This window comes from Caenorhabditis elegans, chromosome V, assembly GCF_000002985.6.
Source record: "Caenorhabditis elegans chromosome V".
Classification (NCBI taxonomy): domain Eukaryota; kingdom Metazoa; phylum Nematoda; class Chromadorea; order Rhabditida; family Rhabditidae; genus Caenorhabditis; species Caenorhabditis elegans.
The window spans coordinates 10,710,586-10,732,837 of record NC_003283.11 but is presented as its reverse complement, the minus strand read 5'-3'; the positions used below and the strand labels follow the sequence as shown (position 1 = coordinate 10,732,837).

Below are 22,252 nucleotides of genomic sequence, written 5' to 3'. Positions count from 1 at the left end.
ACATGTTTTTAAGTAGCTTTTCAAGTTTTTTTCAGCATTTTTTCTCAATTTAAAGATGTTTTGATACCGAACAACTTAATATTTAAGTTGCAAAACTGTTTAAAAAAAATTTTTCACCTTTAGCGGTGAAAAATTCTAAACTCGGGTGTTTCTATTAAAATAACGTTTTGCTTTTAAACTGAATTATTTTTAAAAACCGAACAATTTTATTTTAATGTTTTTTTTTAAATTTTAATCATTTTGCTGTATTGAAAAATTGATGAAAACTCTTTTTTGTTGAAAAATTATCAAACGTGTGTTAAAAAAATTACTTTGTGTCTCAACATTTCATTTCGTTTATCCATTTCTGCGATGGTTTATCTTCAAGTTTGCCTTGCTTTTCATAATTTGATAATCAAAGAATCAACATTTTCAGGAATAACTCGGACTTTATTCGAATCCGCCAGTCGATACATCGAATTACTGGAACAGGATTGTCGTTCGTTCAATCAATTAGTTGTGAGTTGTTTTTTTTTTAATTTCAGGTTTTCTTTTTCTGCCCTTTCTTTAATTCTGCCTTGTCTGAATATTTGTATTTTGTAGTCTTGACCCATGCAGCAAATATCAATGAATAGATAAGGTTAACCTCTTTAGCACTAATTAGTGGCCGTAACTATACAGCCTTTCCTTTGATTAAACATCTGATTATGTTTTTACTGATAAGGAATGGTCCCTTTTGACAAAATTAGAAAATTGCGTACATATGATGAAAGTGATTCAGAAGCAGTGGTGACAAAAATCATAAATCACACCTTTAAAATCGGAATTTCGAAAGTTACTGTCGACAGTCGGAATTTCCATGAAATTCAAATTTGTAACTGTGAAAAAGGAGCTTCCGTATGCAAATTAGGTATTGTAACGAAGAATGATCAAAAAATCATAATAGTTGCCGTCATTCTAGTCAAAAAAAAAAGTGCACGCCCATTTCTGGAATTCAGAATTCGTCATTCAATGAAATTGTCATTTTGTTGCTTATTGTTCCAAACAGTTATCATACATCAGTTTCTTTAGTTATTCTATAAGAACACTCGTGAAGTTTGATCATAAATGTGCCGATGTTTAAGAAAAAATCTCAATTTCATTTTTTATAATCTATTAATGTTCATTTTATAGTAATTTACTATTGTTGATGTCAAGCAGGGCACAGAAAAATTTCGTTTTAAAACATTTTTTTTTTTACAAAAAAAAACAAAAATGTTTTGGTTTTTGATTTTGTGCCAAAAAAAATGAAATTTGTGAAAAAATTCGGTCTCCGATTTATTTTGAACTTTTGAAAAAAATTAAATCATTGAAAACCATTAAAAACCACATTTTGCAAAAAAAAAACCATTGTATTCCAAAATGTACCATTTTTGCACTTCTAGATCTCATCTTAACTAATTTCTTCTACATACCAAACAGACTATCGCTTGATTTTCTATCCATTCATTCCTGTTCACTTCCTCAAACAAAGCACAACATTCAGTATCAATGTTTAGTGTAACCGTGTTTTTCCCGATGACTCTATGTTTTTGATATCTTCCGTCAAGTCGAGTAGTCTAGTTGAACAGGTGCTCTATAGCGGAAGAGACTAATTGGCAACATTCTAAGTGCTATTTGACACGTATCCGTTCGTGGGAAGGAATTTCCCATGATATATCAAAAACCACATATTCTAGTTGATTGATGTCTCCAGAATAATTTTTAACACATTACGTCAGATTACAGTATACGGTGATATGCGATGATGTTCGTATTTATTTCGGATCAAATATCATTGATTTTGATTCGAAGAAAACGATTTCAATGAAAATGGGGTGACTCAAAGCAGAGTCATAAATCAGACGGGACGAAAGATTCGATCTGAAGAAGAAATGCAAAGTTTTTTTTGCAATGGATGATAATCGCAGTTGTTCCAACGGAAGTGCCTTGAATTCCTGCTATATCACTTGTTTACTCTATCAGAATTCCTTCTAATAACTTTGAAACAAACCACTGGACTTGTTGATCATTTATAAATTTATTCAATTTTGATCAAATTATTTAAAAACATATTCAACGAACGAGTTCAGTTAGCCTTCAGTATTTTCTGATTTTAAGTTTTTTGTAGTATGGAAAACTAATAAGATTTTAAAAAAGTATTTCTAAAACTACGGGAGATATGTCTCATAATTATTTTTCCCTGTCACAGAATTCGAGCACCTAGACAAATTCGGCAAATCAGCACATTGTCGATTTGCCGGAAATTTTAAATTCCGGAACTTTGCCGGTTTGCCGATTTGTCGTAAATGTTTAGAGGGGTTTTTTATAAGACGGAAACACAAAAAACTGTGCCTTTTTGAAATTTTTTTGTCTGAAATTGGCAATTTGTCTGAAATTTTCAATTCCGGCAATTTGCCGGTATCCCATTTGCCGGAAATTTTCAATTCCGCCAATTTGCCGGTTTGCCCATTTGCCGGAAATTTTCAATTTCGGCAATTTGTCTGAAATTTTCAATTCCGGCAATTTACCGGTATCTCATTTGCCGGAAATTTTCAATTCCGGCAATTTGTCGGTTTGCCCATTTGTCTGAAATTTTCAATTCAGGCAATTTGCCGAAAATTTTCAATTCCGGCAATTTGCCTGTTTGCCCATTTGCCGAAAATGTTCAATTCCGATAATTTGCCGATTTGCCGGAAAAAAAATCGTTTGCCGCCCACCCCTGCTATGATCCCTCATTTTCCAACAAAAAAAATCGGTGTTAAACTTCCGCAAATAAAATTCTCCGTATTTGTCTTCTTCCTGTGTCATATCATTTCATACAACAGCGTTCTTTGATAATACGAAAACCTCTTGCGCTTCTTCATTTTTATTGTTTCTCTTCCTCATTCCGATATCATTTGTATCTTAAAAATGGACATTTATCTTTCTTGAGACACGATCAGTTCATTGATGCCCAATTTGCGAGGTGACTAGATCTTCGTCATTTAAGTTTCTCACACATTCAATAAAAACAGTTTCACTTCCTCTTTCGCAGTGAAGAATTACTTCCTTTTTGTAGGAAACCCCTTCTTCACATCTACATTCATTCACTTTACACGCTTCTTCTCCATATGGCGAGACCAAAGTGTGAATAGTGGACTTTCACCCAATTCAGGAATGTAACCGGCTGGAAGTGGCCCTAGAGAGGGTGTATTATCATACTCGCAATGCGTACCTCTAGTGTATGTATAGAATATACACGTGACAAATTGTGCGTTGTGTCGCTTTTCAACCTATCATCATCATATGGTTTTTCGTCGTTTTTCACTATCACTATAAGGCCACACTATCTGCATATGAGCGACATACTGTGTTTTCCGCCTAGAATAACTGTTTGTGTCTTTCCATGGTTTTTCAAAGATGGCGAGAAGAAGGAATGTATTTGGGGAAGAGAAGATAAAGGATTGAATTAGATCTCCCGTTTTAAGATTATTCACCAATATTTCGACTATTTTCAACTATCCTCAAGACGGAATGAGCTTTCTACAGATGTTAAAAAAGTGCACTCACAACCCAAAAACCCCTCTTTCAGAATCATCTCATACAGTTTTGAAATGGATGCAAAATTCTAGAAACGATAAGAGAGCACTAAAAATGACGTCTCTCGAAACATAATCATATTTCCGGGAAATATATTGTCTGCTGTCGTGAAACTATAAAAAAAACTTCATGTGACTTTTTGAAAGCAGTCTCTTCGAAAGTTCATTAGTCCGAATCCTTTGAAATTGCCGACACATTCAAGAGGTAGAAAGCATAATAAAATACAGATTGAATTCTCAGAAAGTGGCAGATAATGAAATTATACAAATTTGTTTTTTTCTTAAATTGAAAACGATATATAATTTTCGGGCGGTCAACAGTGTTCTATTATATTCACGGAGACTTTCTCATTTAGCTATGCGCGGTAGATGCTCAGTCAACGTCCAGTAATGTGACTTCTACTCTAAAATCCCATTAAAAATTTCAAATTGGTGCTGGCATAAATATTTTTCGGAAAATCTACTGTTATCAATTTATTTAATTTTGAGCGACTCAGTTGAGTGTATCTGCGCTGGCGTAGAGCATAAATTACCGTAATATTGTAGGACGTAAACTTGTTATGTTTTAAATAATTTTGCCATGACTTTACTTTTCACTGTTTCAACCTGTTTCTTCTTTGGCAAAGAGTACAGAAAAAATGGAAACATCGCATTTACATTGGTAATTAGATTCGGTTTTGTGCACGGAGCATGTTCGGATGAAATGAATACAATATTGGCCTTGTTTTTATGGCGAGTATAACAATGTGGTTAGGATACTAAGTGGTTCTATACGGGCTCGAATATCGTTTTTCGAAATGAGGGTTATGATAATCAGGTTTCTTCTTTTTTAATGCGATCGATCTATAGGTTTTGAACCCGCTGAACAAAATCAATCTGTGAGATCATGACAGCTTGAACTATGAATTCATAAGAATTTTTTGTCACGAGTCATGATTTGGGAATTTCCTTGGCGTATATGACATTGTCTTCCACGTTTTAGTGCAATATTTTAGGAACAATGAAAATCTCATACACAGAAAGTTTCAAAAATTGAATGTTTCTCTTCCTTTTTTTTTTGAATAAACGCCTAACAAGTTGGTATTTAGATAATATTTAGCACACTTATTAACCGCATCGTCCCACCCTTCAGCATAATGTCTACTATGTGAAATTGAAGTTTCGAAGTAGTAGATAAGATCGAAGGTCATCATTTAGTACTGTATTTACTAAAAGTTGGACAGGTACACCGGTGCACGAAGGAATTATGTTGATCTACGATGTCCCGAAGTGTATATACACTGGATGATCAGTGATGAGCGAGTGCACGACATTGATCCTGGCACTTCGCACTCATTTCCAATCAAATCACCTCGTATCTGTCCTCTTTCTTCTTTTTCTCTAGGCATGTAGTCTCGTCAAATTTTAGTTCCGCTCATTAATCATCATCATGTTCTTTTCACCACTTCTTCTCCAATCATCACCGACAACTGTGAAGCTTATGTTAGAACTGATCCACTCGAGAAAGCTGCTCTTTGAAAGAAGTTCTTCTTATTGGCAACGGGCCAATCTGACTCGATTGAGAGAAAATAGAGGTCGGCATGTAAAGTTGCAATGGATCTGGTATTGGTGGGAGCTTGTTGACACAAACACCTATAGTTTGAATTTTCATTAAAAGCCTAGACAGATTCGAACAATTGCATTTTTGCTGTAAATAAAACGTAACTCGGCATTGTCATCTATAGCGTTCATTTGCATAATATACGGCTGTCTGAATATTAGACTTCATGCTTCTTATGGTATGTACGTAGTCTGACGAGTTGATCTATTGAAGATCAAAGTTGTGTTCTTTTTCCACGAAACGTTCTCACCGATTGTTGCGAGATGTATTCCTCGGCCTCTCAGTGTCGCGTCTGGCGCCCCATTGTCGTCACGATTCAAGACGTTCATGTGACTTTTTTTTGAAGCTCTCGCGTCAATTGGAGCAGGTACCGTAGCGTTCGCGCGCTCCGAATTTAGATTGCGGAAAAGGGAGCATGGTGTAGCGAAATGTTTGCGTCTCGCGCAAAATTTGCAGGAAAAACTGCAGAATCCAACAGTTCAGAGCCATTTTCGGAATTTTCTCAGTTTTTGTATTCTCCCACGCACGCACCGCAGAAGCTCGATCCTTGGACGTCATTGCTTCCGACGGCTGCGCACAAGCACAAATAGAAATACCGTATGGAACTCCATGTTTGCATTGCTGTTAAATAATCGCTACGCAACATTTTTGCAACTGTTTTCTCTCCCTTTATCATTCGTTTTCTATCGCTTTACCCGAATTATCAGCACCACACCTGGGTGCACCCATCCGACCTCCGCTAACTCTTTTTTCTCTTTCTCTTATCACTTCTTTTCCTCCTCTTCCATTGTTTCTTTTCGTTTTGTGTGCGTAGTACTATCTTGTACTTGTAGCTTCCGTCAAACACGTCACGCCGTTATTTTCGGGTAGAGCGTGACGTCTTTGCAAACTCGATTTTTTCTGCAAGAATCGAAAAAGCACGACGCGTTGTGATGATTGAAAGTAGGGCGCCAACCAGACGCCACTTTCAGCTGGAATTGTTGCCGTTGTGAAATGATACTCTGATAACCAACTTGGCATCAGGCATAAATACAATTATCATATTAACTTAATGAGAAAGTTAGTGACCATATAGATACTGTATAGATACAGTTTACTTTGTACACTCTATTTCCCACCTAATTTACACAGAGCCGAGTCCAGAAACGTCTCTCAAAATGGTATGTTTACAAGAAAAGCATCGGACCTAAAATTTTCGAATAATGCACACACCTGCGTTGCACATTTCAAACCACATCTGGCTCATTCTCTTGAGAGCCATGCGGTGGCCTTCTTGTCTTTTCGCGCCCTGGCGACAATGAATGGTACATGGTGCCAGGCACGCAGCCATGAGGTCGCCACTGAGTCATCTGTCTAATGAATGGTTGAGAATGGAAGAAAGAGGAACGAATCTTTGAAGTGCAGAACAGGGGTGTGCGGAAAATTTGCCGATTTGCCGAAAATTGCCGACTTGCCGAGCTCGGCAAATTTGCCGATTTGCCGACTTCGGCAAATTTGAAAAAACCAGCAATTGCCGATTTGCCAAGCTCGGCAAATTTTGAAAAACCAGCAATTGCCGATTTGCCGAGCTCGGCAATTTTTTCCATTTGCCGCACACCCCTGGTGCAGAACCGAGAATTTATGACCCTATGAGATCATTATTACAAGTTTACTTTCAGGTCAGCTGGGTTCTAAGTTGCACTGTTTCATTTCAAAAAACTCCTGATTCGAATCTGCTTACCAATCCCTCACGGGAAACCTCTTCAGTTTAATACATGGTTGTTCTATAGATCGATTAGATCTGAACCACCTCGTGCTTTTATGACAAACAATCCGGAAAGTGCTGCCGTCATCAGCAATTATCACAGAAAAAACGAGAGTACTAGAATAGTATTAGAAGCCATCATTTCGATTTCAATCATAAGATTCTCTCGGTTTTCCTTTTTCTATGACCCATAGAACCCATCAAAATTTTGGCATACTCTGCAAAAGAGTGTAAGTAGGTTGTTTGTGTCAGTCAGGCAGTGTTCCATGTGACAGTTGGCGCGCCAATGATGTTGTCGATGAAACTGCTGGTGCCTCTGATGTGGCCCGACGACGACGACTACATCGGTGACCGCGAAGACTAGAAAACATTGAACAAGAACTTCTAGCTTCACTTTTCACTTTTTGAATTTAATAAATCAGTTCACTCGGTTACACCTAGCCATGCTAGATTACTGTCAATACTTTGATCGTGACAAATTTTGCAACACTTTCACGTTTCTAGTTCAAACACTGATAAATTTAGCAATGAGACCCAACTGCCTCGTGCGAATAAAAAGCCACGTGATCTATTGCAAATAATGAGCAAACATTCATGAGCAGGTTTCGCTCTTGCAAAATCATTTTCTCCGAAACAACAATTCGAAAGTAAAGTATTCGTTGCAGACGAAATATGAGTTCGTTACACTCTTGTTTCCAATGAATTGTCTTCATACTAGATCGTCTTCGTACTGGCTAGTTGTAGACAAATGGAAACTAATTTAAAATTATTAAATGTTGCGAACATCTATCTGTTTTGTCTAGACATGCCAATATTAGGTTCCGAATCGAATATTATTGGCAGTAACTCCATTTCTTTTAGTTTTACTCCCATGCCATCCTCAATAATGAAAAGCATTTGCCCTATACAAAGATGTCTCGTGGTTGCTCAACGGAAAGGTCAACGTACCCTTCTCATCTTCCACGGTCTAACCTTTTTAGTTGTTGTTGTGGTCGGCACTCTTTAGAGAGTAGCTGAATATCTCTAGTCTGCCAACTCTCTAATGTTACTGGAATCAGAAGCCAGTTAGAAGAGAACAAGTACGGCATCTATGATGCGAGTTTGTTTATTTATTAGTAGCCTCTAAAATGAGTACTTTTTGAAAGGACACTCATTCGGCGGCCCACTCATCCACGAAGCAATATGATCAATCATCTGTTTTAGAGTAGGGAGATCCCACTAAGAGCTGAATAGGGATGATGGGAGTAGAGCACGTGTTCTATATAGACACACATGGTTCTCGAGTCTGCTCGTGTATTTGTTGACTTTTTATGATGCGTTGTTTGGGAATTCTCTTCGCCCCCGATATTACATGATGTATTTTTTGTTAGGCAATAACTGCCTCAATTGCGACATTTTACAAACTTAATTTTCATACGCCCATAAGATTAATAACCTTAAAGAACATGATTTAACGAAAATCTTAAAATTTGAACAGCTTATTGAAACAGTTAATTTCACTACAGACTAGGTCAGGAATTTCCTGAAACTTGCAGAATCTTAGATGTCAAAAATGACGAAGATTCAAAACCGACCGGAAAGAGTATAAAATGTACAACACTTTGCAAAAAAATACTCCTGAAACAACTGCTGCTTCCACTCTTTCCTTCTCATTTTACTGACGCAGTTAGAAATAGAGCGATTTTTTGATCCTCTTCATCGTTTTCATTCTTCTATGACTTGATGAAATATTGAAGCACATAGTGGTGCCCCTTGATTTATTGAGTTCTTCACACTTTCACCCATACCACCAGGATCCGTGGACCTAATGCGTTTCAAATGAGGATCTTAATGGAATGGGATAGAATAGAATAGATGAATGAACGACCCCTTTGGATTGACTTTAGCTTTCTACGATTAGGAGCCAAGCTGAGCCCAATGCCAGATGAATTGAGCCATAAACGGTGCGCTGAAGCTGTTATTGGCCTTAGTTGTGCCTACGAAATGAAATATTTCAAACTAGATAGACGAGCATAGAACTTTGAAGCTGTGTATCTTCTTGCCAGTTCCGGGAGCATGTCTGTTTCTTTTTCTACGTCAGCAAAGTGCGTCGTTTTTTGTTTTCTTTCTGTTGATCCCAAGAAACAAAATCAGCAGCGGTGTGAACTTTTAGCCATGTTTTGCCCTTTTCTCTCAAACTGCCGCTACATTCGTTTCTTTGTGAACTCATATCAAATTTCACCTGCATCCTCTCTGCCCTTCAAAGTCTCCCTTTTCATCATTTCGTGGTGAAAATCTGGATCGGTGCCAAGTCCTAACACGATAGAGCACCATCTCATCTAAAAAGTCTGAAAGTATTATTTTGCAGCCGCATAAAATGAAGAAAAATACATAGCCGAATGGACGACGTGAGTGGGGAAGTAGAGAAGCTGTGAGATGATGCTGACCATTCCCGGGTCTCCGTCACGTGAAGAAGCGGGTGGTGAGAGACGCACGAGTGTCCGCCAAGAAAATAATGACGACTAGTAAAAAATGCTTGCGCTTAGCATATATTTGTGTATGCGCGCTGTGTGCTATAGTGCTGACTTTGCGGGAAAAAGTGACGTTGATGTTTTTATTTAGGACGGCGTCACAGTGGTAGTATTGGTATGAAGAAAAACCGATTCGATGAATCATAGGCGCCATATGATTCATTGTTTGACCTACACCCGCATGTTTCGCGCCGAAAGTTTGTATTTGAATGTCCTAAAGTGAATTGAACACTTGGAAATCGTTCTGTAAAAACTATTGAAAGTCGTGGAAACGAAGATTTATCGGTTTGGGTAGGCGGAAGAATGCTGAGAGAGTGTTCCAAGAATTTGCAGAGATAGCAGTCGTTGTAGGTAGCAGGAGTTTTTTCATTGCCTCCTCGCTGCGGAAAAGATAGCAGCATCATTGTTGTGTGTTCCCTTTCATCCTCATTCCCCCGCTAACAATTTTCGGTTGTGTCGTCAACAGGCAACGATCACGTGAATCCAGAGAGTCCGCCAATCTTAGGCAAGTATATTGTTAGCATCAACATCACGACGAACCCCCCGGTACTGCTTGTTTGCTAATTAAGGGTCATATGGTAGAGATGGTCGGTTAGGACTCAAAGACAGAACAAGCGAAAGAATGTGATCGTCTTAACCTGGTTGTTGGCGCGCGGCCAGTCAGCTGAGATGAGGTGCCAGGAGGCGGCTAGCATGGTCACATCATCGATATGAGCGATGTTGACACAATCATCTTATATGTTTCTTGGCTAATTAGGCTATATGCAGGGTCATATGGCAATTCCTGCGATGCAAAAGCAGGAAATCAATATGAAACGACACTTTGAAACGTAGCAGATTTCTGAATCGTCTTCTATTCATTGGTATTTTTGTTCATTTTTACGTAGTTTGTCGTCGGATCTCCCCGCACGCTTGACTGCATTCCCGCACTGGGAGGGCTGTGATTTGCTTCTCGCAGTGTCCATCAAGTTGGCTGAGTGCCAACAACGACCCCATGTTTTTCGATGAAATCGCCCATTCACTCTCTCCAATGTTCGTTATATTCTTCTCTCTTCTTTTTCCACATTCCCGAGAATGTCTGCGTCTTCAATGCGCAAACGTAGTGAAAGCTAAAAGAAATTGAAGAAAGATATCTTCTCTTCTACTTGGTTTTTGTTGTTGTTGTTCGTTGTGATGTTCCTAGTGGGGTGTTCTACGCTCTCCGTGGCAGGCTGTGGGAGCAGCATTACTCCACCACACAGTTAGAGTTTTTCTCTCCAAAAGAGTTTTCACGTTCTGCTGCGGATGGCGCCGCCCTCTTTCTCGTTCTTGGCGCAGAGGAGCACCATAACGTCGTCAGTTCAACGTGGCGACGACGCTGCTTTTGATGGATTTTTCGTGCGTACGCTCGTCAGCTTCTTGTGTCTAGTGGAGGCAGAAAGGAGAACCGCTCGACGCAGAACACTGCCAGCTCGAGCGCCGCTGGCGCCGTGCCAGAACTCCGCCCATGTTCGGAAAAAGCAGGACGTTTGTGTTGTGTGCAGCTGGTTGTTGTGGTGTACATTTTGCTTTCGGCTTGGTCCTCCAAAATATATCAGTCCTTTTTTCTGAGGACTACTTCTCTGCGAACATCGACAGATTGCATAATCACATTTCTTTGTTCTCAACAAAAATAACACAACTCGGCTGAACTAGTAGTTTCATTTTCAAGGAGAACTACGTTGTTTCGCTACCGTAGCTGTTACATAATTTATTTTTAAATCAACATTACTTCGTATCAGCTTAATATCGTTGGATACTTTCCTATTACATCAACCTAGTACTATTTTCTCTTTTCCAACTATCGTCTGTACTTTAATAGAGTTTTCCCCACTAAATGAATCGGTAATTTATTCCATTTACTGGAGAGCCTGAATAAAAGGACGACGGGAAGGTGGCCATATAATCGAATCTGGTCACGAAGTGAATTGGTTTTGGAAGAGGACTTATCGCGAGAGAAAAATAAGACGATGAAGGGCATGCCTTCAGAAGCACATTTGTTTTAGAAATGCATTCTGTCATCGTTCTTCTTTCTTCCGCTACTTCCTCTTCCTTATTTCGTAGTGGCTACTGACAGAATAAATAATATTTTAAAGTGCACAAGAGAAAAAGCGAAAAACGAACCTACTCATTCATTCATTCACATTCTCTCCCCTCGTCAGTTTCTCATCGAAGTTATGGTTTTTTTCTGGTGACCCACACAAGAGAAATGAACCGTTGTTCATATGCTACGAACCCGTCCACCGCACGTGACAACACATTCATTAACACAATTTCAAGTAAATACATATTATTTTCGCAGAAGTTTGGTGTGAGGGTACTTTCATGTCGTTCTCGACCAAACGGGTTCTCATGTCTCAGTTGCTACTACTAGATGCTTATTCTCATGTGACTCGGAATGCGAGGAATTGTTATTGTTTTTTGGCTGGGCCACCATCACTCTCCCTCTGTCTTTCCCGCACCCGTCTGTCAAGTCGTTTGCCCGGTAAGAAACCGGCGCCCTGAACGCATCCAGATATGAATGTAGAAATAATTATTTGGTTTGGAGTCTACTTGGAACTTTAAATAGCTACTGCCGACATCATAGGTGTTTTATCTGTGTCTTTCTTGATAAGATGGCTGCAATTACGCAACTGTTCTTGTCTGGAGAAGTGGGAAGCTTTCAAAGAGCAACCGCAAGAAATTGTACGAAACAAATCTTTGAATGTTACATCCGATCATTGATCTCCGTAGGCTCCCAGGGTGCAACTGCCACCAGGACCTTTTCGTACTCCACGCACTCACCTATCTATTCGCCAGCTGATACATTTTCAACAGAATGCACAAATTTTATTAGTCTGTTCAATGTGTCCGCCTTGGGGAACCCTCTCGGTAGACCAAAAGACCAAAGTAATAAATCAAAGGGTATTGCGCGACGGCCCTCGCATTCATTCCGCGCAGATAATATCATAAAGGTAAAAGATAACGGTGCATGTGAGGTCAGGGGTCATGAGCTACAATTATTGACAATGGGAGGCTACGCTGTGTACGCTGTTTATGAAAAAAAAACAATTTTAAATCATATTGTTTTTTTAAAGAATATTATTCAATAATCATACTCTTCCACGATTTGAACTTAGACCATCAAGTATAATCATAGAACTCAACTAATTTCATCTAGGGGTTTCTGTCTTCTTCCGTCATTTCCTTTTCTAGCGCAATTGTCTTTCCCTCTGCCTCTCGTTTTCCGCCTATTTCTTCTGCAGCCAATCTTCATAATCAGAATCATCTCACGGCGATCATCAGCTGGGCAGTGTCTCGTTTATTCTCTCTTGTAGAACTGGGAGGGCAATGACACAAGAAGGGAGGTTCATATGATGTATCGTGTATGTGCTATTGCTGCTTTCCACTACCCCTTTTACCAATCAGCTGACAGTCAGCCGGTGTAGTATCAACACAATGTCTCATTCAGCACACTGTCACTGTCCTCTTACTTTCTCCCTTTCTTTCTTACTATTTCTCTGTCTCTCCTCCCTTTTCTCATTCTGGGGAAGAAAATAATGACTGACATACTTTTATCACGTGCTTGCTTTTTTGGATGTAGGGAATCCTTTCTTATTTTGGAAGCCTTAACTCTATATCGAGCAAAACCTCCGTTCTTTTTTTGTTGCCTTTTTTTCACGAGTCTTGAGCATGTGGTAGAAAGTGCTAGCTACTTGAAATGTTGCAATTCTCCGAATCTCTCTTTCTCTTGTTCTTTTTTTTTTTGAACTTTCTTCGGTTGGGTCCACTGCGCGAGTACTGGCGCCGAGACGCCGAACGGGCTTGTCACCACCTGGCACCTTCCAACAAGTACAAACAAACTGTGGAAAGGATTGAGAGAAGGAGAGACAAGAGTACAAACAGTACCGTATACTGCGAAGTAGTAGTAATATTAATAGTGCAACTCTCACTTTTTGCGCACCGTCTGCCCATGTAAAATGTGTTGTGTATTGCTTTCTTGTTTTTTAGCGGTATCTTTATGGAGCCAACCATTTTGCACTCTAAGCATAACGTCATCACCGCCATCATGGCGGCCGGAAGAGGAGGGTTGAAGAAGTTTTGCACGAAGGGGGTGGAGCCAAAAAGTCATGTGATTGATGAGTTGTTCTCTTTTCTTTTTTCTCATCTTCAGGATGCTGGTGCTCCTGCATTCTTCAAAGAGCTTCTCAGTTAGTTGGTTCTGTTATAGTGGTAGATTGTGAAAGAGAGATAGAAAAGGTGGAGAATACGGCTCCCGGGAAGTGTAGTGTAAAGCTTCTCCTTGGATCACCACTCCCTCAATCTCTTGCTCATCTCATTTTTCTGCTCTCTCATTTCGTTTTTAGTTTAGTCCTCGTCAGTGACAAAAGTTCGTCTTACTTTTCTCTATTTCTCTGTTTTTTCGTGCTTTTTTAGAAACGAGAACTTTGATCTGGTAAAAGCTTGTGGATTCTCTTTCTTTTACATTCTCATAATGCATCATCAGTAGTAACAGCTGTCATAATCTGTACTAGAAGTGGTGATGAACTATGTCAGGTGCCCTATAGTAGGTTTGCCTAGCCATGTTACTGATGTATCTTCACGATTACTGTAGTCCCGTAATCCGAGACAAGAGGCCCGCCTGGGTTTATCGGAAACAGCTGAAGCATACGTACAAATATCCGCCGCCTACTCTTATAAGCTTGATCAGTGCCAAATTGGAATGCACACATTAACCGACATACCAGTGCTCAGCTAATACAGTGTATTCTTGAGCTCCCCTAACCGTTGTTGCCGACTTCTCGTCCTGTATTTGTATAACCTTTGTGCCTAAATCTCCTCATCTCTCCTCTCTCTTGGCTTCGTTCCAAATCAAACGAACCCGCATACATTCCTTGTGTGTGTGTGTGTGCAAGTGGACTAAATTCGTATGGGCGGGTCGGTACATCGTTCTTCGCTCTTTGCTCCTAGAAGAAATAGTGAGTTCTCAACAGTTCGCACCGCCGCGCGGATAAGAGCACCTGCATCAAATCTCTGCCTTAATTTCACTGAATTGCGTGGTTGTCATTTGCCCTGACTTCTTGAATAAGAAATGAGAGGACTTCTTTTGAAGCGGTGCTCGCGCTTTGCACATGACTGAAGCATAGAAAGAAGCCTGATTTTCTTATTTTCGCAAATTTCTGAAATCACGTCCAGTATTACATGGATTAGATGATCTGCACACTACTAGTCTAGTTAAAAGATCTCTATCCCATTCTGGTCAGTTTCTTTACTAATCCCTAAATTTAAATCTTCCAGCTCTTCCTATTTAATGCACGTTCTTCAATATCTGATCTTGGCGCATTGCCAACACTTCCTGTTGTTCTGTTGAATCTCGGTATCCTATATTTATGTGTAGTAGTTTATCTCACCCGCTCACCTCTTTTGGTATTAGTCACGGTCTCACTAAATCCTCTTTCACACTTTCCACTGAAAGATCCCCACCACCGGCAAACTGAAAAGGACGTAGACCTCCCATCATCCACTAGGTAGGCAGTTTTGTGTGTGTTAGTGGCAGTCAAAACGACATCCGACATTCACATTTCGACGGGCCCAGGCGATTTATGTGTCTTTATTCTAACGGAAGAAGGGCGAAGAAGATGGCGCCTCTAAAAGTACACGCAAAAAGTGCAAAAATGCCCATCATGACAATTGTTGTGTGAGTGTTGGCTGGTCGCCAACCGACAGTCACTTCCTCCCCTTTTCATTTCGCTCGTTTTTCCTTCAAAGACTTAGTGGGAGGCGATGTAAATTGCTATTATTCGCTTCTTATCGTCGTCTCCACTGGTGGTCGTCGTCATAGGGAAGACGGTGCATACGACGTCGATACCGGGCACGACGCCAAGGGCGAAAAGTCACGCGTCGAACACAGACCACCCAGCTGGAGAAGAAATGACACGAAAAGAAAAACGAAGACGTACCACTCTGTGATCTCTCTTTCTCTATCTTCCCGTGCGCGTGTGCGCGCGCGGGAAATGATGCCTTCACGCAGGTGGTACCAGGCCACGCCCCAATCATTCCTTCCTTCCTTCTACTACTTCCCTATTTCCTTTCCCATCCTCCTTATTTTCCCGCGACGAGAAATCTTCTTCTCTTTCCATCTGCCGTCTGCAGAAGTGGCACTGTCCTTGGTGAGAGGAGGTGCCGTTCGAAAGGAAGATGGGTGCCTCTTTAGTGACCTTCCTCATTCCTTCCTATCAGCCGGCGGGAAAACTCCTCCCATCGCTCAGCCGGTCGAGTGTCTTTCAAAGGGCGTTTTATGTGTGTATGTGTGTGTGTGCACTACCCACCACACTCTAGGAATGCAGTAGTGCTCGCGGGGCTCTCGCGCGCGCGGGAGGGTTGACTGACGGACTGCTGCTCACTGGCGACCCTTGTCCCCACCCACTTTTCCATGCCTCGCATACACACCCTTACAATCGCCCTTTTCCCTCCCTTCAAGCCCTTCCTTCTTGCGCACTTGCCAGCTGAGAAATTTCGCGCGTGCGCGCTCATTTTTTGTTCTCTTTTCGGTGTTCTTCCTTTTACCTCATTCTATCTCCGGTACACTCACAATCCTTCTCAGCTGACCTATCTGACCAATTCTCGTGAACAGGTTCTTTTTGTCTTATTCTCCCGTGCTCATTGTGCATTTCTTTTCGTTCCTCTTCGGCTGTCAGTTCCGTGCATTTTTTCATCGAACTGTTGCAAACAGTGTGTTGATCTCTTTGATTGCTTTTTATTGGTCGATATATCATTCTCGCACTCCTCCACACTTTTCTGCCTCTTCCCGCAAATCCGTTTTGAATTGCAAATATTTCGCTGCAAAGAGATGAACTCATTGATTATCATTCGCACACAGTCCCACCCCCTACAAAATAGTTTTCGCGCATTTATTTCAAATTATTTTTCCGGTTACTATGTCTCAATTCCTTCAACATTCCTTATTGTCTTTGCTTAACCCACTTCCTTGTATACAGTCATCAGAAAGGAATTCATCCCATATTCGGATATCTAGATAATAAATTGGTCTTCGGCGCTTTTTGTTTCCTCTCAATCGGATGACGTCCATCTTCTTTTCATTTTCCTGAATTTATTCCCAATGAGATGATTGTGAGTTATAAAAAACTCGAAAAAGTTTTCTTTTTTCATTAATAATTAATGTAGAAAAGCACGAATGTCAGAAAGACATTATCTGAACACATTGCAATCGAATTCTTTTGTTCTTCTCTTCTAATTTTGCGCAATCCACAGTCACATTCCTCTCCGCCTCCACTTTATTCTCTTCTCACACATGTTTTTTATAAGCACGACGTCATCTGTCTTTCCCCTCCCCGCACTCGCACGCACCCACCCCACTCGTTCACTGACGTGTTATAATTGCGGCTTGGCATCGTGCCAGGCTTTCGAAATCCTCCCTTCTTCCCTCCGGTCACGTGCGCGCGAGACGAGCGCGCACCCGTCTGCCGCTTCTTCACCGCCTCCTTCTCTTCATTCTCTTCCTTCTTTTTCTCCGGCATTGCTATGTTTCTTTCTCTTCTATTTTTCATTCCCGAGACCCCTCCCACTTTTTTTTTTCGTTCCCACTCCTCCTTTCTGCTCCTTTGTGAGTTTTAGTACCGCCCCTTTTCCCCTTCTATCTTGTGCAAATTTCGAAATGTTTCGTAAAATGTTGACCAGTGGGCGGAATTTTTTTTACAAAACTTTTCTTGTTTTCAACATTTCCTACTATGTTTATTTGTTTTCCCAATCTTGATTTGGAATAATGTTCCCATATTCTTTTTAATTTAGTAGTAGTAGTACCTGGACTCATCTGAAAAACAACAAAGTTGTTGGCATCGGGCCAATGCTCCATTCCTCTTCCTCTCCGTTCGTCTGCTTTTTTCTTTTCTTTCACATGCTTCTTCTTCTTCTTGTATTCGTCAACATCGTCGTATTCGCCCACTAATCACATATTCATTTCTTGTTTTTCCGCGTTGCGCGCGCTGGCTGCGCCCAACGCATTCTCGTGTTCGAAGTCACGAGTCTTCTGAATCCTCATGACTTCCCTTACTCTGAAATCCTCGCGTCATTCGATTTTCCTCTTCTAAATATTTTCATTTCATTTTTCATATCCATAAATATATATTTTGTTATTTTCAGAAACTCACCAGAAAAAGCTTGGAAAGCTTTGAATGTTCATTTCAATTCGATGAGTTTAAAGAATATCAAGAAATTATCAACACATAGTCACAGTCGTCAAATAACTGAACTACCACCAAAAGCACTTCAACAGATCTTTGCAACGTAAGTATTTAACACTTTGATCTTGTTACTTTTTCCACGAAACTTTATATGACAACAATCATAGAATAGACAAAGAATAGAAAATGATGGGGAACGAGGGTATGTGCTCTTTTTCAATTACTGATAACAAAATTTGGCAACATATCAATTCGTACTCCATCTTTTCCATTCTTTTTTCATTTCTTTTTCTCAAATCTATATATTTTTCAGCTGCTCTGCCACTGACATGACACGTTGCTCACTTGTAAACAAACAGTTCCGTGAAGTTATCGAAGATATGGAGGATGAACGCGCGGAGTCTCTCCGTTCTTGCCAGAAGGCGAAAATTTTCATCTGTGATAGAAGACGTGCAATTCTAGAAGGCGTGAGTACAGTTACACCGTCTCGCCTTCCAAGAACACCAAAAAACAGCGAATCCTCTGATTCTGGATCGGCGTCTTCTTCATCTATCGCATCAACTTCCTCATCTGAAGCTGATAGTGTCAGTTCAAGTTCCAAAACAAAAACCAAACAACAACAAACTGAACGAGAAAAGGAATTGAGAAGGCGAAACATCAGCGATCGAACTAAGTCTTCATCTTCATCAACTGACAGTTCTGGAATCCATTCTAAAGCTACCTCATTCCTCAGTGATCAATATACGGATACCACTGATCCAAATTGGGCGTTTGCATTCCACTTCGATGAATGGCTGCAAGAGTATGATGTGAATGATGTCTTTTTCAAAAATTTTTGCTCATTCCTTGAACGAGAGAAGATCGAAGATCCAATGTCACCTAGCTCATATAAAGGAAGAACCGCATACTACGAGAATCAACTTATTCAAGATAAGACAACTGCAATGTCATTAGCAGATTGTCAAATTGTCAGACTCAATCCTACAGCTGAATTGGAAATGAGAAATCAATCGGCTGGACGAATCGAAAGACTTGCTGATCGACTTTCCAAGATTCGAAATGCTCATTTCATTTTCAAGGATTCGGTATGCTACGGTGCTCGTCCTCCAGTCACATTCTTTTATTTCTTATCAATGATGCGAAGGAACACTCGTGCTCTAACATTCGATAACGTTCAAGCTGCTTCCACCATTGAATTACACGAGGTGTTAAATCTGTCGAATTTGAATCGTTTAACTGTCATTCAACCACAACAGCATCAAACGATTATGGTTCGCGATCAACTTTTGATAAACTGGATGAAGCTGCCTGATCAAATCCGTAAGCGTATTTCGGTTCATCTTGTCGGATGTCACGAATTCCGCCCACAGAATCTGTACAACGTTGTTCAAGAATGGTTGGGACTTGCGAAGCCAGTTGTTTTCAAACAGATTTCAATTGATGGAGGATCATATAAGTACAATGAATTCATGAATATAATTGAACATCTTCATGATATTATCGAGAAGCGTCCTCCACGCAGTCCGATGAATCGTTCCTTTGGAAATGAGCAAAATGAGCACTCAATTGTTCTTGAGAGAACATGCCGAATTCCACATCCAAAGGATCGTCGAGTTGTTATTCAATTGAAGTATTGTAAGCCATCAAGGTGAGTGGAATTTTCAGCTTTCAAATAATTATGTAACATTTTTTAATTTCAGAAGAATGGTGCTTACCATTGAAAGAGAGGATTCACCGATTCCCGTCACAACACTGACGCCAGTTTCATCGCTTTCTCGACTCGCTCGTCCACAATCTGCTGCTTCAGTCCTCTCAACACCGCTTCGAAAAATTTCCTCCTCGTTGAAGCCCGTGTCTCCGATTCCCACGAATAATAGCCGCCAACGTAAGCACCATTTTTATGAGAACTCTCACTTTTAAAAAATGATCTATACATTTTCCAAGATTTTATTAACTTTCAAATGTTTCAGTCGGTCGCCCTCTTTCCCACGATCCATGTAATTTCGCCGGATGTCGCGACAATGTTGGAAGCAATATGTTCACACGAATTGTCAACTTTTTGGGCACATCAAGTTAAATTGTGCAGAAGCTCGAATTTACCCTCTCCATTTGTATATACCACATGTAAATATTGGTTGTCAAATTACCTATTTCCACATTTTTTGGCTCTATTTTTGTTAATCATCATCTCAATCAGCTTTCTTCTTGCATCCTTTTACACTTCCCGAATATCTCCACCATGACATATTTTAAGATTATATTGTCCCCTTTCAAAAAGCTTGTAATATCATCATGATATGATAACTATCTTTCTCTACAGACGTCGTGAATATTCGCAGCTCTAGTTTTATTCCAGAGATACTAATTATTTATATTTTAAGAAGTTTTAATTTTTGTGTGACCAAGTCAACGCCTCCCTTTTTCTAACTTTTGTTACCCTGTATTATACGATAGTCTAAAATAGGGCAACCTCTCTTTCATTCTCAAAGGCTGACTTGAGAAGGCCTTTCTTCCCCAGGAAGGTTTTCATTATGTTTTTTTAATCTAGGACCCTAGTATTTATGTACAGTATCACATATTATGCTCTTTCGACTCAAATCCTTCCACTTGTTATTTGACTCCCGATTGCTCTTACATACTTTGCTGCTCATTGACGCCTCACCCGAAGAATTGTACGTTGTGTTATGATGGTTTTAATCGAACTTTCTCCCTCAATATTCCCTTTTGGTACGGTCGTTCTGAATTCTGTAACGGAGAGGCCTGCCATGCTCAAATTTCCCCATTTCCCTTTCAAAATTCCTCATCCCGGTCATTGTCTTTTTATCCGCACCCCACCAGTTCCACAACCGTTTGTCTGTCTTTTGCTCATATCCGTTCCTCTCGCCCCGTCCCAAGTAAATCTTAACGAAAGCATTATACCCACTGATGATGTTGCTATCGGCCTTTTTATTATTTCTTCTCGCAATTCTAATGCTGAAAATCGGAAATCTATTGAAAAAAAACCATAAAATGCCAGAAAATGTGCGAATAAATAATTTTATTTATAAACTGTATTCTCGCAAACATCACAAAAAATTCTAAATTTGTTGGTATTTGAGAAAGATGAATCATAGCACCCGAATGTAGATCCTAATTCGATGATTCGTTCCGAATGAATTGAACTGTGATCGCCGAATCGCGTTTCTTCAGCGAATCTTTGTATGTATGGAATTCAATGTGACGTTGTCATCGGATTTGCAAAACTCTAGAACTTGAATCTAAAAGCCTCCAAACTTTACGGTAACGTTGAAGAACACATCGAAATGAGTATTTGGATAACAACGGCGTCGACGTGAATGTTCGGTTTTTGAGTGGTGTCAATTTAATGAGGATAGTTGAATCAATTAAAACGGATAACGGTGTTCAGGGTTATAAAAGGACATTCGAGAGAGAGAGAAGATACTCGGAGAAGAAGAATGGTTTTAAACAGATACCACCTACACTTTTTAAAATAAATTCCGATTGGTTGTTTTTTGATTTAAATTGAATTGGAAGAGGAGAAACAAAGAACACAGTTACAAGGTTATTTAGATACTGTAGGAGACGAACTTTTATTAGTGCATTCCAAGAATTATCGGTTCTAAAAAAGCGTAGAATTCTGCTATTTTTCTGCGTGTTGGTTTGAGCATTTTTGGTAAATCTTAATAAAAACAAAGATATTACCGAGATGTACCGTATTCTTGAGTATAAGGGCCAAATTTTTGCCATTCTTGTCATTCTTTATACCTAAATATCTGAAAATGTTGGAGAAATTTCTGAAAATGATAGTAACGTTGTATCGAAACTGCATGAAAAAATTGTTCTCAATGCTTCCATTATTGCCATTGAAGAAATATGCCTCTACGACCATTCAGATGTTTCCTGCAGGAACATACATTTTGCAACACATTCTATAATACATGACAATAATCGAGAATGACTTTTGTAAATGACTACACTTTAAAATTTTGTGGTCTTATCAACTTAACAACACAATGCAAGCTAAAAATAGAATTCCACAATTCCCAACTCATTGTCAACTCAAAGCGTCCTCTTTTAAATGATTATTATTGTTTATGTATTGCTTAATAAAAATTATTTTTCTAACGTTTACTAGTAAACTTTGTCCTATTCCAAGAGTTGATTGAAGTTTTACTATAAAAAATAATATATTTTAGGTTTTTAAAATTCATATTTTAGTACTTGTAAGTAGACTGTACAATTTGTATGTATACTATCGTGGAAGGTAGAAAAAGAGGATTATGTCTGGAGTCTCATAAATATGAAAAATGAATATATGAAGTTGTCCTGATATAAAGTACAAAACGATCAGATGACTGGCACACATTCAGGGATCGAGTACATGGGTTCTGATTTTTTAAAGGGCAATCAGAAGACTTCCTGGGAAAATGGCACAAACGGAGATTGTCTATTTTTTGAACAAGCAATTGTAAATTACACTCAAAAAAATAAGGGATTTTTTGAAACTATACTTGACATAATCCACTTCTCGGTAAATGAAAACACATATTCTTAATTCCATGCAACGATTTTCTCATTACTATAAGATTCCTCAGAAGCTGAATGTCTACAAAGTTAATAAA

The 22,252-nt window shown here is 39.5% G+C and overlaps 1 protein-coding gene and 24 non-coding genes across 26 annotated transcripts; 14 read left to right on the top strand and 11 right to left on the bottom strand.

Moving 5' to 3' along the window:
• Positions 1–415: 415 nt before the first annotated feature.
• T28B11.1 (F-box domain-containing protein) lies at positions 416–20,673 on the top strand (the record flags this gene model as incomplete). 2 transcript variants are annotated; one of them, NM_073334.9, is made up of 5 exons in its annotated part: positions 416–498; positions 17,590–17,733; positions 17,944–19,278; positions 19,331–19,515; positions 19,601–20,673. In NM_073334.9, 4 exons carry the CDS (start codon positions 17,639–17,641, stop codon positions 19,705–19,707), a joined length of 1,722 nt encoding a protein of 573 aa, NP_505735.1. The 2 variants fall into 2 exon arrangements, with proteins under 2 accessions (NP_505735.1, NP_001263857.1); NM_001276928.3 differs by lacking the exons at positions 416–498; positions 17,590–17,733 and having other exon boundaries at positions 17,960–19,278; positions 19,601–19,707.
• Positions 5,425–5,703, top strand: T28B11.20. The gene has a single exon (NR_069358.1). It is a non-coding gene; the product is annotated as an Unclassified non-coding RNA T28B11.20 (non-coding RNA).
• On the top strand, positions 6,369–6,585 carry T28B11.5. The gene has a single exon (NR_069357.1). It is a non-coding gene; the product is annotated as an Unclassified non-coding RNA T28B11.5 (non-coding RNA).
• On the bottom strand, positions 7,800–8,068 carry T28B11.25. The gene has a single exon (NR_069356.1). It is a non-coding gene; the product is annotated as an Unclassified non-coding RNA T28B11.25 (non-coding RNA).
• On the top strand, positions 7,861–8,206 carry T28B11.8. The gene has a single exon (NR_069355.1). It is a non-coding gene; the product is annotated as an Unclassified non-coding RNA T28B11.8 (non-coding RNA).
• T28B11.2 lies at positions 8,689–8,831 on the bottom strand. The gene has a single exon (NR_069354.1). It is a non-coding gene; the product is annotated as an Unclassified non-coding RNA T28B11.2 (non-coding RNA).
• Positions 8,895–9,015, bottom strand: T28B11.15. The gene has a single exon (NR_069353.1). It is a non-coding gene; the product is annotated as an Unclassified non-coding RNA T28B11.15 (non-coding RNA).
• On the top strand, positions 9,302–9,665 carry T28B11.16. Its single transcript, NR_069352.1, has one exon. It is a non-coding gene; the product is annotated as an Unclassified non-coding RNA T28B11.16 (non-coding RNA).
• T28B11.21 lies at positions 9,449–9,740 on the bottom strand. The gene has a single exon (NR_069351.1). It is a non-coding gene; the product is annotated as an Unclassified non-coding RNA T28B11.21 (non-coding RNA).
• On the top strand, positions 9,795–9,923 carry T28B11.23. Its single transcript, NR_069350.1, has one exon. It is a non-coding gene; the product is annotated as an Unclassified non-coding RNA T28B11.23 (non-coding RNA).
• T28B11.6 lies at positions 9,800–9,926 on the bottom strand. Its single transcript, NR_069349.1, has one exon. It is a non-coding gene; the product is annotated as an Unclassified non-coding RNA T28B11.6 (non-coding RNA).
• T28B11.9 lies at positions 9,994–10,135 on the top strand. The gene has a single exon (NR_069348.1). It is a non-coding gene; the product is annotated as an Unclassified non-coding RNA T28B11.9 (non-coding RNA).
• Positions 11,260–11,409, top strand: T28B11.3. The gene has a single exon (NR_069347.1). It is a non-coding gene; the product is annotated as an Unclassified non-coding RNA T28B11.3 (non-coding RNA).
• On the bottom strand, positions 11,411–11,694 carry T28B11.10. The gene has a single exon (NR_069346.1). It is a non-coding gene; the product is annotated as an Unclassified non-coding RNA T28B11.10 (non-coding RNA).
• Positions 12,105–12,299, bottom strand: T28B11.12. The gene has a single exon (NR_069345.1). It is a non-coding gene; the product is annotated as an Unclassified non-coding RNA T28B11.12 (non-coding RNA).
• On the top strand, positions 13,132–13,275 carry T28B11.13. The gene has a single exon (NR_069344.1). It is a non-coding gene; the product is annotated as an Unclassified non-coding RNA T28B11.13 (non-coding RNA).
• T28B11.24 lies at positions 13,134–13,277 on the bottom strand. Its single transcript, NR_069343.1, has one exon. It is a non-coding gene; the product is annotated as an Unclassified non-coding RNA T28B11.24 (non-coding RNA).
• On the top strand, positions 14,241–14,377 carry T28B11.11. Its single transcript, NR_069342.1, has one exon. It is a non-coding gene; the product is annotated as an Unclassified non-coding RNA T28B11.11 (non-coding RNA).
• Positions 15,210–15,507, top strand: T28B11.7. Its single transcript, NR_069341.1, has one exon. It is a non-coding gene; the product is annotated as an Unclassified non-coding RNA T28B11.7 (non-coding RNA).
• Positions 15,360–15,926, bottom strand: T28B11.14. Its single transcript, NR_069339.1, has one exon. It is a non-coding gene; the product is annotated as an Unclassified non-coding RNA T28B11.14 (non-coding RNA).
• On the top strand, positions 15,576–15,924 carry T28B11.22. The gene has a single exon (NR_069340.1). It is a non-coding gene; the product is annotated as an Unclassified non-coding RNA T28B11.22 (non-coding RNA).
• Positions 16,613–16,963, bottom strand: T28B11.18. Its single transcript, NR_069337.1, has one exon. It is a non-coding gene; the product is annotated as an Unclassified non-coding RNA T28B11.18 (non-coding RNA).
• On the top strand, positions 16,678–16,961 carry T28B11.4. The gene has a single exon (NR_069338.1). It is a non-coding gene; the product is annotated as an Unclassified non-coding RNA T28B11.4 (non-coding RNA).
• Positions 17,343–17,492, top strand: T28B11.17. The gene has a single exon (NR_069336.1). It is a non-coding gene; the product is annotated as an Unclassified non-coding RNA T28B11.17 (non-coding RNA).
• Positions 17,345–17,494, bottom strand: T28B11.19. Its single transcript, NR_069335.1, has one exon. It is a non-coding gene; the product is annotated as an Unclassified non-coding RNA T28B11.19 (non-coding RNA).
• Positions 20,674–22,252: the final 1,579 nt, after the last annotated feature.